At 43.0% G+C, this 13,925-nt stretch overlaps 1 protein-coding gene across 2 annotated transcripts in view; it reads left to right on the top strand.

Annotated features, from left to right (window-relative positions):
* CHST11 (carbohydrate sulfotransferase 11) overlaps window positions 1-13,925 on the top strand; it is a 173,374-nt gene that overhangs the window by 74,121 nt on the left and 85,328 nt on the right. For both annotated transcript variants that reach the window (XM_035565579.2, XM_035565570.1), the window contains exon 2: window positions 1,220-1,311. In XM_035565579.2, coding sequence (XP_035421472.1) covers window positions 1,220-1,311 — 92 coding nt within the window. The remainder of the gene's footprint in view (window positions 1-1,219; window positions 1,312-13,925) is intronic.

Raw genomic sequence — 13,925 nt, 5'->3', positions numbered from 1 at the left:
ATATCGATTATCGTCATGTACAAGCCCTCTGTTTTAAAGCACAGCTTGACAGTATTCTCTAGCGCTTGGCCTGACACCTGCAATAGCATTTCTGTCAGTGGTGCAATTCACAGCTGTTACTACAGGACACTTCAGCAGTTTCCTACTAAAAACCTGGCAAGTGGTGGTAAAAGCCTGCCTGACTCTGCTTAGTGCCTTTGGATTCCCAGCAGGACCACCTCTTCTTTACTGCTCGCATCTCAGTTATACCTTGATGAGACAAGTTTCCCCTAGCTGTGATGCCTGATGTGGGCATCTGCCTGCCTGATGCTCCCTCTCTAGCTAGCAGAGCAAGTGGGGGGCAGAGGAGTGGTTTTTGGGGGGATTTGGGCCAGGTGATACCAGAAAGACAGCCAAGCCTTTGTTTTCCACCCTTGTAGGGTGTAGAGGGTGATTGGAGCTGAATAGCTTCTTATTTAGACTTTTCTGACTATGGAGGGCTTAACCTGAAACTGGTGATCTCTGATCCTGGATCCTGCTGGGGCTCAGATCAAAATTTCTCTTGGAAATGCTTCTGGATCAGCCCTTTGACAAAGTCGTTATTTTGAAAACCTGCTTGCCTCCAACTGGAATACCGTAGTGTATGTTGGTTTTTGGACCAGTCAAATATTCAGTTGCAATGAATAGAGCAAAATATAGTTTGGAGCAAGAAAGTGCAGGAATAATTGATTGTATATGCATCGTGTACTGCTGAGTGTCTGTTCAAGGAGAAACCAAAGCTACAGGCCAAAAGCTTTAAAATCCCATGTTTTAATATTAGGATCCTGTGTACCTCTGTATTTAGGCTCAGAGAGGCTCAAGCATTGCCATTCAGAGATGCCAGTTCTAGGAGTTAATCCATGATGATCAGAGAAGCAGGTACCTACCACGAATGAATTGAAAATCACATTGTTTTGGCTTTGGTGCCTGTACCAGACTTTTGGGCCACCCAAGCTGAAAGTTGTTGGATAACAGCTTTTATAAGATGGGAACCAGAGAGCTTTGTTTCAGTAGTTTCCATGGTAGATCAAATATTTAGCTCTTGGATCATTTCTAGGGAAAGTAAAATTAGTAATTAAGACACAACATTGGCTGTGGAATCCCCTGATATGTCAGAAAATGTCTTCTTGCTGTAGGCATTGCAATTGGTTACTGCTAACCAGTGTTGCTAACCTGTATTAATTTCAATTTCCTCTTGCAGTAATGCGTAGAAATCCATTTGGGATGGACATTTGCTGCCGGAAAGGATCCAGAAGCCCACTCCAGGAGCTGTATAATCCCACCCAGGTGAGTGTCTTGTGGCTATGATCAAACGTCCCAGTTCAGAGTACAAATACAGTCTCGCTTAACTTAAATGTGTTTTGGTCTGTTTTATATCATTTATATGCAGTAGCTGCCATCTGCTTAGAGGAATAATCCTCAGACCTGCAAAGCTGAGACATAAAGTTCTACAGTTTGAGCTAAAGGCCTGATTTTTGAAGGTTTTTAGTTGCCTAATGATGCAGACTCCTTTAAGTATTTTACTTAGGTACCTAAAAGCCTTAAGATAATATCTTTAGATCTCCTAGGTACAAGCTGAGGCTTCATAATCTAATCTGTCAATCAACACACAGAAGGGCAGGGTGGGGTGAGAGCAAGAGTAAGTGACGTTTTGTGCATGAAACAGCAAATGCAGGAAGGCAGAAAATTGCAATAATAATATATGAAAATTATTTGTATGGTAGCCAGCTGCCCTTCCTGTCCTGGTTCATTACTTGTATGAGGTCGAGACAAGCACAGTAGCTAACACGTCCTTACTCTATGCACTATTTGACACCTGATGGTCTTGGTGGGTGCCTACAACAATCTGAGTTCTTGTGACAAGCAGTGCAGGAAAGTTATCTGAAATTTGTGCTCCCATTTGTTCCTCTGGATCAATTTATTCCCTACATGTGAGTTGAATTGGCACATTCAGGAGCAGCATTTCCTGTTGGCAACCGAGAGGAAGTGCTGCCATTGAGAGAAAATGCCAGCTGACTATTAAACATATTTATTAAGGTTTAACAACCGCCTATTATATATTTATACATCAATGAATACATTGAGTTTTACTAAATTGGCTGTTAAGGAAAGTGACTATCCCAATAAATCTAACTTGTTAGATTTAACAAGGCAGTAAATGTTTTAAATACTATTTGATTATGAAGAGACTTACTATATAGTGTGCAAAATGAAATCTAAGTGATTTAAAGTATTTATGTGAAGAAATGACAACAACCTAAAGATATGTGATATCTGATACATGGTGGGGTAAAGCTCCATTTACTTGATTATGTTGTTTTTATGAACATACGCTGACTTTCTAATTCAATTGGAATTCTGTGCATGGCTGGGAACATGAGTTTATCATACTAATATACTGGCCTTTATTGACCATTATAGAGTTAGCGTTGTGTAAATGGAAAGTGCATGTAAAAGCCCTGAAGAGGAGCAATCAAATGCTACAAAGGAAAAATACCAGAATTTGCAGGTTAAATTGAAAGATTTAAACACTTTTTGCAGATGATCAAGAAAGGCAGGTAAGGGAAAAGAGGCTGGTCATTTAATTATTCTCTCTGGGGTCTGCAGTGTGTCAGTTAAAACCTCCTTACCCTTTAATATTGTTAATGGCCATCCCATAAGAGAGAAGCATCCCCATCCATTGAAGGGCTGTAATCCCAGAGCCCTTGCAAGCTTGGCCAACTCAAAAGGTTTTCTGAGCTTCCTGAAGCAGGGGATGCATCTGGCAGCTCCCTTACTGCCTCTCCTTCATTTCTGCATGCCCTGACCAAGTAAAGCATTAGCATGCCTTTCAGGGCTCTCTTAGGAGGCAGCCAGAAAAGTCAATGTTAGAGTAAGTGCAGCATTTCTTGCAGCTGATGTCATACTAAGCAGATGACGTTTTTCACACTGAAGTGTTTCTGTCAGCTCAGTGACATCCCTTCTTATCAAACTTTTAAGTTTTGTTTCTTTATTTGTTTTTAGAAGGCATTTGCTCACTTTTTGGATGGGGCTTTGCATGCTGCACTCAGTTCTGTAGGAACTAACAAGGCAAGCAAGTGCATGCAGAAACAAGAAAAGACAGCAAGAAGGGGCCGACATAAAACAACAGACTGGAGATGACCCCTGGAATATTTCTTCAAATATGTGGGTCATATTTCTTTTTGCATTTTTGCCTGAATAAATGTCTTGCCTTTCTTAAGGTGGCAGAGGTCACTGGCCTGTATTTTGGCATATACTGGTCTGTATTTTGGCAGTGGGGTTCTTAGTTCTTGACCTCAGGAGTTCACCAGCAGTTGTAAAGAGGGCAGGGGAGATCAGACTCCTAATCTGTCTCTGCAGTTCCTTGCAGAAGCAGTCATGATCTACCATTTGTAAAATCAGCTCAGAAGTCAATAGAATAAATAACTTTATGATAAGACTTGATTTTTGATCCATGATTTTTTGGCCAAAACCTCTGTCTTACAGATATAGATAATTAAAATACCAGTTAGATCTTCAACCCTTGACTTTCAAGAACTTGTTGGACTCCTGGTGTTGGGAGCCAACACTTTTCTCCTGGATGCTGATGGCTGTGTGTGTGCCATCACAGGAACCCTTTGGCACCTAGTTTAGCTGCCTCAGAGAAGTGGTAGATTGAGCAGATATTTGTAGTTCTCCTTGTAGTTCAAGGGAATCTGAACAATTCAAACATCATACTTAGGCTGCTGAAAGATGCCCTGCAGCTATAGCTTTGGATTACCACAAGCTAGGTGCAGATGTAATTTTTTCAGTGTAGGAAACTTTAAATATTTAATGTGTACACGTGCATGTTTTTAACATGATCTAGTAATAGGAGTACCCAGCTGTGGCTCACCATCCTCTGCTACAGAGTGCAGTGTACATTTAATGTGCTTCAGGTTTCCTCACGTAGGCAGTAATGTGCAAATGTAATTCCTGTGGTTGTCTCCAGGACCCCCAAGAGAGTTGGGCAGGGGAGGGGGCTTATGTGGCTTCCTGCTCTGAGATGGTTGTAGGATGTTCCCTATCAGGGGAGATGGGAATATGGCTGTCAATTAAAATAAATGCCAGATAGTGTCAATAATTATCTCTCAGATTTAAAATGCTGTAGTTTAATATGAGTAAGACTTTTCAACTCTGTGTTCAGCATCAGGTTGCACTACCCTCGTAAAACCAGATGGAGAAAGGTTGATTTACACCAGCCAAGGATTTGACTACGGGTATTTACTGTGTTGACATATAACAGCCTCTCTGATCCTGCGCTGTTTTGTTTCCTTCTATGGAGTTGTTTAGGTTGTTTGCAGATGCCATCATTTGTCTCTTGGATCTCTTTTAGACTTGGTGGATGATTGTGACGAGAAAAAAGAAAAAGAAGAAAAGAGAAGAATTTGGCTTCAATAAATCCTAATGTAGCAATGAAATGGACTGAAAGGATGGCTTATAGGAGCTGAATTTTAGAAAACTGCAGTCAAATTTTCAGTGGACTGATCATAATTGTTCAGATGTTTATTGGAGGACTTTGGAGGTCTTTTCCAACCTTAATGATTGTATGATTCTATGAGTTAGCAATGAGTTAGGACCAAATTAAGTGTCTGTAACAAAGCCCGTTATTGTAAAAGTAGGAACAATGCTTTTGCTCTTTTGCCTGTTGTAATAGAGCAGAAAGTGAGAGGTGCATTTGTCTGTGGACAAAAGATTTCTTCTCTAGGGCTTTTACTGCAAGATTTTTCATGAGCACTAATATACCATGAGGGAAAGAAAAGTCAATATAACTGAACTGGATTTACACTGAGTAAGCAAATTTCCAGGCTGTGGTCCTCAAGTACATGCAGACATGCCTCTGAGACCCTGTTGTCATTTTTTTTTCTTTCTTCTTCAGTTAGAGGTTTACTAATAAGGTGCAGAGGTACCCATGCCAAATTTTGAGGGCTGAAATGCTGCATTTCTTTAATGGGTTTGTTAAAAAAACAGCTTGGATCTGTATTAAGTAGAACTATATTCCTTCTGCCACACAGTTGTAATGGAAAAAGAAAGAGGATTCAGCACACAACAAGTAGCAAAAGAGAAAATCTAGATGTAACTTAACACAGTTGAAGAGACTTACAGGAATGTGACATAAACTTGCATCGTATATTGATTTTTTTTTATATTTTTTTGGTATACCAAACCCCAGGAATTTAAGGACATGGGTAAACAAATAGTTGCAAAACTTTTTCTTAGAAGACAACTTATGCAGCTGTGTCTTGTAATTTGCATGACTGAGTATAGGCCCATTGCTCCAAAAATAACAGATAATTGTGGGTCAGCCCATGGAGCTGGAGTCACCAGAAGTTCAGAATTGGGTAACATCATACTTGAGGCTTGTACACATTAGTGGTTGGCATTGAGCTGTTTGGTGTAATGAAAGCGCTACCAAATTACAGCAAATTGCAAGCCAAAATAGACCCAATGTTAAAGGAAAGGGAAATAGTTGCATCTTTAAGTTAGAATTTGTCTTCTAGTTGTCAAGATTACCACCTAATTCCCAGGAAATCATTGTCTGGTCTAACTATCTAGACTGTTGTGAGGAGCACAGCAGAGGTACAGTCCTGTATCTGTTAGGATACACATCCCAAGGATGAGTTTGTTTCAGTTTCCAGTTTGACATTGCCTAACTAATACATGAGTCGACATGACCGTTTCACCAAAGGTCAAACTGTTTGCCATTTGTTATTTTCCTTTTCAAACACATTTCTTTTTGTTGAGGAGCTGCATTTCTAGGTAGCTGATTTTTGTGGTAGTTGGAGCCAGGATGTTTAGTGATTTGCTAAACCTGGTGAGTCAGAACTGTGGACCTCACATTGCCTTTCTGTTATGAAATTATATTGGATTGTTTTGGAGCAGTCGTTCCAAAATGACCCACTTCTTTTATTACTTCCACTCCTTTTCTCCCCTGCCTTCCTGCCAAGTGCAAAGAAAGTGAGCGGCTGCCTTGCTGCTCACAGACAGTGTTTATACATCCTCAGCCACCTCAGGCTGCATGTGCTCCTTTTTTGGAGATGCTGCATGATTATCTGTGGCTCAGGCTGTCTGGATAGCATCTGCAAACATCAATCCAGTTCAGCCCACATCGCTTAACTTTCATCTGGGTTGGTACTTCCCTATCTTCAAGATGATTTCAACTCACTAGGATAACTTTGTGGGCGACTGTGACTGTTCCTGGACAGAAGTTTGTGGTGAGCTTTGTGGTCTGAGCTCTGTGTATGTGTTACCTACAGCACTTTAAATCGAAGGTTCAAATGCCTAAAAACCCGTATTTCTGCCCTTGGTGAGCCTAAGGTACTGAGCACTCTTCAGTTTGTTTCTGTGTGCAACAGCTTCTTGTAGAAGTATAAGAAGTAAAGGGCAGGTCAATGAGTATGACAAAAAGTCCAGTTTACCTGTGGTTTTGTCTCCGTCAGCAGGTGACCAGGACAGACTACAAGAAGGATAAACAAATCATGATAATCTGCTGACACACAAAAACTCATGGGCTTCCTGAGCCAGGCACATGTCTTCCTTCATCAGTTATACCATGCAAGAAGAACCCAAGGTGCCAAACTACTACAGCAGTGAAGAGGAGGGGAAAAATATTACTTTCCAATTTCAGTAAGACAGAAAGATTACACCAGTACTATACACCAGTGCTATACACTAACTTTTCTCCCCACAGACACAGACACAGACACAGATTTCTAGGTTGGAAGAGACCTCAAGATCATCGAGTCCAACCTCCGACCTAACACTAAGTACTCCACTAAACCATATCGCTAAGCTCTACATCTAAACGTCTTTTAAAGACCTCCAGGGATGGTGACTCCACCACCTCCCTGGGCAGCCCGTTCCAATGCTTAATAACCCTTTCGGTAAAGAAGTACTTCCTAACATCCAGCCTAAAACTCCCCTGTCGCAACTTTCGCCCATTCCCCCTCGTCCTGTCACCAGGCACGTGGGAGAACAGACCAACCCCCACCTCACTACAGCCTCCTTTAAGGTAACTGTAGAGAGCGATAAGGTCGCCCCTGAGCCTCCTCTTCTCCAGGCTGAACAACCCCAGCTCCCTCAGCCGCTCCTCGTAAGACTTGTTCTCCAGACCCCTCACCAGTTTGGTCGCCCTTCTCTGGACTCGCTCGAGCACGTCCATGTCCTTCCTGTAGCGAGGGGCCCAAAACTGAACACAGTACTCAAGGTGCGGCCTCACCAGAGCCGAGTACAGGGGGACAATCACTTCCCTAGCCCTGCTGGCCACACTGCTTCTTATACAGGCCAGGATGCTGTTGGCCTTCTTGGCCGCCTGAGCACACTGCTGGCTCATATTCAGCCGACTATCAACCAATACTCCCAGGTCCTTCTCTGCCAGGCAGCTTTCCAGCCACTCATCTCCCAGCCTGTAGCTCTGCTTGGGGTTGTTGCGCCCCAGGTGCAGGACCCGGCACTTGGCCTTGTTGAACTTCATACAGTTGACCTCAGCCCATCGGTCCAGCCTATCCAGATCCTCCTGCAGAGCCTTCCTGCCCTCGAGCAGATCGACACACGCACTTAGCTTGGTGTCATCTGCAAACTTACTGAGGGTGCACTGGACGCCCTCATCCAGATCATCGATAAAGATATTAAAGAGGATCGGCCCCAGTACCGAGCCCTGGGGGACACCACTTGTGACCAGCCTCCAACCAGATTTGACTCCATTCACCACAACTCTCTGGGCCCGGCTATCCAGCCAGTTTCTAACCCAGCAAAGCGTACGCCAGTCCAAGCCCCGAGCAGCCAGTTTCTTGAGGAGAATGTTGTGGGGAACGGTGTCAAAAGCCTTACTGAGGTCAAGGTAAACCACATCCACAGCCCTTCCCTCATCCACCAAGCGCGTCACTTTGTCATAGAAGGAGATCAGGTTCGTCAAGCAGGACCTGCCTTTCATAAACCCATGCTGACTGGGCCTGATCGCCTGCTTGCCCTGCAAGTGCCGCGTGATGACCCTCAAGATAATCTGCTCCATGAGCTTTCCTGGCACTGAGGTCAAACTGACAGGCCTATAGTTCCCCGGGTCTGCCCTCCGGCCCTTCTTATAGATGGGTGTCACATTGGCTAGCCGCCAGTCAACTGGGACCTCCCCCGATAGCCAGGACTGCCAATAAATGATGGAAAGCGGCTTGGCCAGCTCCTCCACCAGTTCTTTCAGTACCCTTGGGTGCATCCCATCCGGCCCCATCGACTTGCGCACATCCAAGCTCCTTAGCAGGTCGCCAACCATTTCCTCATGAATAGCGAAGGCCACATCCTGCTCCCCATCCCCTTCCGCTTTTCATATGTATATGTTCTGTCTGCTGTATTTCCTCCCAGGGACAGCAGTACAGATACCCTAATGTGAACTTTGGAGTACAGGAAATAGAGCAGCTTATCTAAAAAGCAAAAGGTTAGAAATTACTGATGCTTTGCTATTGAGATGAATAGTCATAGATGTGCATGTGTCCTTATGAGGGCAAGAAGTGGCCCCAAAGTTTTACTAGTACTGAAAACGTACATTGTGTGGTTGGTGCTGATCTTTGTAGGCAGATTCATGCAGATAATAACAGCATGGTAAGTGCAGTTCTTAGTCTCAGTATTTGATTGATCATAGATTAAAAACTCCTTAATGGAAAAGATGCAGAATGGAGACATAGGGAAGAAAATTCAATGTGCAGTGCCAAACTTTGGGAACATAATCCTGTTGGTAAACAACTATTGTGTCTAATTATCCTCCCTTGCTGTAGCAGATGCCTGCTGGTGAAAGAGGTAATTGATTTACTCTGTGGATGACTTCGTATGCAAAGACATTACTTACTGTCGTGCTTGCAAGTCGTAAAACAGCAGCTGGACTGGGATGAAATATTACATTAACCTTAGGAAAAAAAAACTGCACTAGTGAGAATGCTTTGTTATTAATTACTGATTACAAATGATAAGAGCCTGTTTTAGATGCTGGGGAAATGGCATAGGGAGGGGAGGGGAGGATTTCAGGTACAGTGTGCTTCATAGATCATTCCTTGAGACATGATGGATGCCTTTGTAAGTCAAGAGGAATTAATCAGACAAGTATGTACAGTAACTACCAGTACTCAAGGCCAGAATTATCGTCAGGACAAGCTCATTCAAGTTACTGCAGTGCATTGAGATGAATATTTATTCACCTGTGTTTAATAGAAGACTTATTACTTGCACAAAATGAAAAAGTACAGTTGTCACTCAAAATAGCTCTGATTTCCCTGATAGAAAAAGAAGCAGCAGAGATCTCTTTCAATTTCTCCCGTTCTTGAGTCATCTTTTATTATTTTGAGAGTATATGAGTTTAATTATAAAGGCTTTCTGGAGGCATGCAATTATGAGAAAAAAGATTTAGTAATACAGGAGACGTGGCCAAAAACAGAAGGCTTGTATGTGTTGGAGGGGGAAGATAACACAGTTTTCAGAACTGGACATCTGTATGTGATGTCTGGACTCCCTATTAGACAATTGTCTAAACCTACTTGTGCAGCGGATGGAAAGAAAACCTGGACTGTAGCACTCTGATCCAGTGCCCGATCAGCATCAGTGAAGCTTTTTGTGTTTAATTCTCTCCAAATCAGAGACTGATTTGGTCATGAACATGATGGTTCAATCAAATGCTTGCTCGGAACCAAGTAGCATTCAAACGGGGAACCTGCCTATCTCTCTGCATTAGGTTCCTTTCTTTCCTCCTCAGCTGAAAGTCTTATGCCAACTTGACCAGTGATGAAAACACGACTAATTCTACCTCAAAATGCAGAGGGATGTGGCAGTTTGGAGAATTAGGAGGCAAGGGGCAGGGGGGGAATATCTGTGTTCGCAAACTGGTGTAATGACCACAGATTTCTGCCACCTGCTCCTGCAGAGATGGTGCAGGATTTCTGCCTGCACTTAGCAAGCTCTCCAACATCCCTGGCTAAACTGCTGTATCCTAGTATTCTCAGTCTAGACCTTGTAATTATTTACAGTGTAGCCTCTCTTGCTCATTTCTGGTGCAGATATTTTCTGGGCAGCTTTCTCCACTGTGTGCAGGGTAGCAACCATGTTTGTCTAAACATCTGCTTATTTTTTTTTCCTGCAGTCTTTGTTATCAAAGAGGTTTCTTAACTCTGTGCAGCAGAATCATAGACTGCTTGCAGCAGGGCAGGACAATCTCTGTAAGTCCCAGCGGCCCAGCTACAGTCTCTCTCTCTAAGAAACCGTAAAGTATCCCAGTAGGCATAATTATGAAAATGAGAGAAGACAGACACTACTCTACTGGTCTTGTAATTCTCGTTTACTATGTAACTTTAAAATTAAGGAGGAGTAGAAGAAGTTGTTAAAATTTGCAGTTATTTTCAGGAGATCAGATTCCCCAAGTCTCCTTTTTACAGACTTAGTGTATCTGATGCAGCACCTCTAGACCCACGAACTGACCTGTAATGTTCATTGATGGACTTTAGGTCTGTACAATATAAATTCACCTCGGTAATGTAACTTACTAAAGCTTTCTTCAGTAAAAATGCAGTAATCTACTTCTCTGATTATGTACACAGATTCAGAATTTCTCCTCTGTAAATACTGCAGACAAGGCAATATTAAAATATTGCCTCCTGAAGGACGTGGCTGCAGAAGCCACTGTGCATTTTGGCACTAATGTGCTAAGGAACTGAATGGTACTGCTGGGAGGCAGGCTGTAGAGTTTTTGCACAAATGTGTAGGTAGTTAAATCAAGCGCAGATTGTCTAGTGACATTTTCCAGGTAAGTTTCCTATTTGCAAAAGTCTGAGCTCTATAGCAGGCTCTTTATTAAGTCGTGTCATGGTGATCTGTGACATGGTCTTACAATAGAGTAAGACCTGTGGTGAAGACCATGTGTGCTTGTCTGTTCGTCTGCAAAAATAAGAAAACTGCACCTTGCCCTGTCAATCCTGTTTGTCTGACATCCCCAGACCCTCATGACGGCAGTAATAAAGAGTGGAGCAGAAGGATGGGGGGGGCAACATGACACAGGCTGTTGCTGCTGGTGGTCAGGGCAGGAGAAGCAGGGAGCTGAATCTTTGGGAGCAGAAGTCACAGGGGTTCCCCTAGGACTGGGAAATGCTGTCAGTGCTGGCTGCCGGGCTTTTCTTGTTTTCTTCTTTAATCATCAGCTTGAAAGATCAGTTGCTTAGGTAGTCATCACCTGGGCCAGCCACACTTAAACAGCTTTTAGTCACTAGCTTTCAGACCTTGCTTCTTACTGATCTGGAGGAGATGTAAAACAAAAAGGAAATATAAGGGGGATTTATAAAGTAATATCTATACAGCATTCGAATACAGCAAAAACAATGTTTATACTACATATGTCTTTTTTTTTTCCTGTAGAAAAACAACACTAGCAATTGTATTGGGGTCACTCAAGAAGATCTTTGTTGCTTGACCAACCTGTAACAGTTATATATCCCAGTGTGGATAGGATGTTTTATGTTTGAACTATTCCTACATTTACAGGGCAATGTGAAACTCAGTGGAGAAATGTGGCAAAAATATATTTCCTTCACACTGAGACTATAATGTAGTTGCACTGGAGGGGTACACTGTCTTCATATTCTCATTTTCCAGTATGCTGTCAGTGTAGATGCTTCTGTCCATTCATAACTTTGGGAGAAAAGTGAAACCTGATCTCTTGAAAATTGATGGCAAAACTCCTAGGCTCTGAAGAGGCCAAACTTTTAGTTAAAAAATCTGATCCAGGGGATCAGAAGGGAGCTATAATTGCAGCCATTGTTTTATCTCCCTTTTCACCATTCCACATATTCTGTTGCACTAGGAAATCCTGAAGGGTGTAAATCTGATGCTGAAAAGATTCCCACCCCCCCTTTTTTTTCCTGGTGGTGAGATGACTATAGCCAAACCAAAGAGTGTTGGCAATCTTACAGTGCACTGAAGTTTATGTATATTTCTGGTGCCTGGAAAATCCAGGAGAGGGTGTTTCTTTCATTTCAATCTTAAATCACATCTGAACACTATTCTGAGTGTGGTTTCTGCAAAGAGCTAAAAGGAAAACGTGGTAAAAAATCACTATATTCCCGCAGCCAGAATTGCACTGAGATTACATGGCTGCACGGCAAATTAGCAAGCCTCTGTAGCTATCAAACTTACGCCCTAATATAAATCTTTCCCCTCCTCCCTGTAAATGTGGGCTGTGTCTTTTAGATCATTTTGGACAAGCATCTGGGGATGAGTAAGGGGAAGTGGATATTAATTCAATTAGAGGACAGAAGATGAACATACAAGCTGGCATGGGGAATTGACAGCGGGAGCTGAAGTAACAAAGATATCTTTAGCCAGGAGAGGACAGTTTCATCTATTCAAGTCATGCTTGACTTTTGCCATGCATACATTTGACTTATGAAATGTTGGTTGAAGGAGTTGTATTTACATAGCAATATAGTTAATGTCATATTTTGGGAACTAAGCCTTGATGTCAATAGATGGATGGAAAGCTGGAGAGCAGATGCACAGTGGTAGCTTTCAGTTCATTTTGATCCATTAAATATTCATAATAAGCTCAGCTGAAGGAGAAAAGAAATGTTTCATTGAACTGGGAAGGAGAAGCTGAAATCGCTGGAACTTCTCCAAAGCGTAACGTCTTACTTAATGTGAATTGAATGAAAGTTCCTGTGGTGAAGGTGAGATGCAGTACTGGGTACTTCCACAATTGCTGCTTTCTTCCTTGAAGAGATTGTTGTGCCAATGACATCACTCTGTAAAATAATGGCCAAGAATTACTACTCTGAGCAGTTTATGTAGGCACAGCGCAGGCTTTTTCCTTCTTTTTTTTTTTTCCATCCATAGCTTTGGACATACAAAAGCCTGTGTGTAGACTGTCCTATAGTTAAATGCCACATATTTACAGCCTGGTAACAAATCCTTCCACACTGCACTTTCCAGGCATGGACACGCTGTCACTGAGCAGATGAGTCCCGTACTTGCCCAGGGAGAGCTTGGCCTCCATTGAGCACTCAGGGGCTTTGGGGTAATGCTAAAAGCTGGATATACAAACATGTGCTTGTCTGTATGTCTGAGAGTAACTCTTAGACCGCAGAAAGCTTTGCATTGGGTGCGCTGGTGTCGCGAGAGGCCCAGCCATCTCACACCCAGCTACCTCATGGCCTCGCTGGGCTGGCTCGCGCCACACGCGGAGCTGGGGCGCTCCCTCGGTAACCCCGGGGTGAAGCAAGTGTGCGCCCGCAGGGGAGGCGCGATCTGGCTGCTCTCTGTGCAGCTGGGCTTGTCTGCTTTGTGTCATGTAAACACGGCTTTGTAAACTGTCCTCAAGTTCACAGCTGTGTGCAGGGGGGGGCTGGTTGTCTCTTTGCCAAGATGTACTCCTGTCATCCTGCCTTTCCTCCTCCTTCTCCTCCCCGTTTCCTCCAGCCCTGAGGTCTCCTGCTCAGTCTAATGCCTTTAACTCTGCTCAGTCTCCTTCTCCCATCCCTACCACTTTATCTTACAAAGACTAGAATATTTTTACATGGGGTACTCTGCAGGTTTATGATCGTGGCTTTATCACAAAGTGCAGCCAGCCAGTGGGAGAACGAGGGCGGACAGTTGATGGCGAAGCAGATAGAGAGGAGAGACTCATCTCTGAAAATTATGCTCTCATTTATTTGTTTATCTTCAGTCAACCACTGCAAAAACAGACCAGGCAAAGGAAAAGATATTTGTCTGTCTGATGCTAAAGAGAGCTCAATGACTTGTTCTGAGTTTATAACAGGCAGTATTGCTTTTAATGAGAACGTAGAAAAAATCTGTTGTGTCAAGAAAGTAACGGCAAACCAGGTGGTGTGCTTATTAAAAATGGAGAGAGCCTGAAAAAGAAGCAGTGC

Source organism: Cygnus atratus, chromosome 1 (genome assembly GCF_013377495.2).
Source record: "Cygnus atratus isolate AKBS03 ecotype Queensland, Australia chromosome 1, CAtr_DNAZoo_HiC_assembly, whole genome shotgun sequence".
Taxonomy (NCBI): domain Eukaryota; kingdom Metazoa; phylum Chordata; class Aves; order Anseriformes; family Anatidae; genus Cygnus; species Cygnus atratus.
Note: the sequence above shows the minus strand (reverse complement) of the source record. Positions and strands in the feature narration are given on the sequence as shown.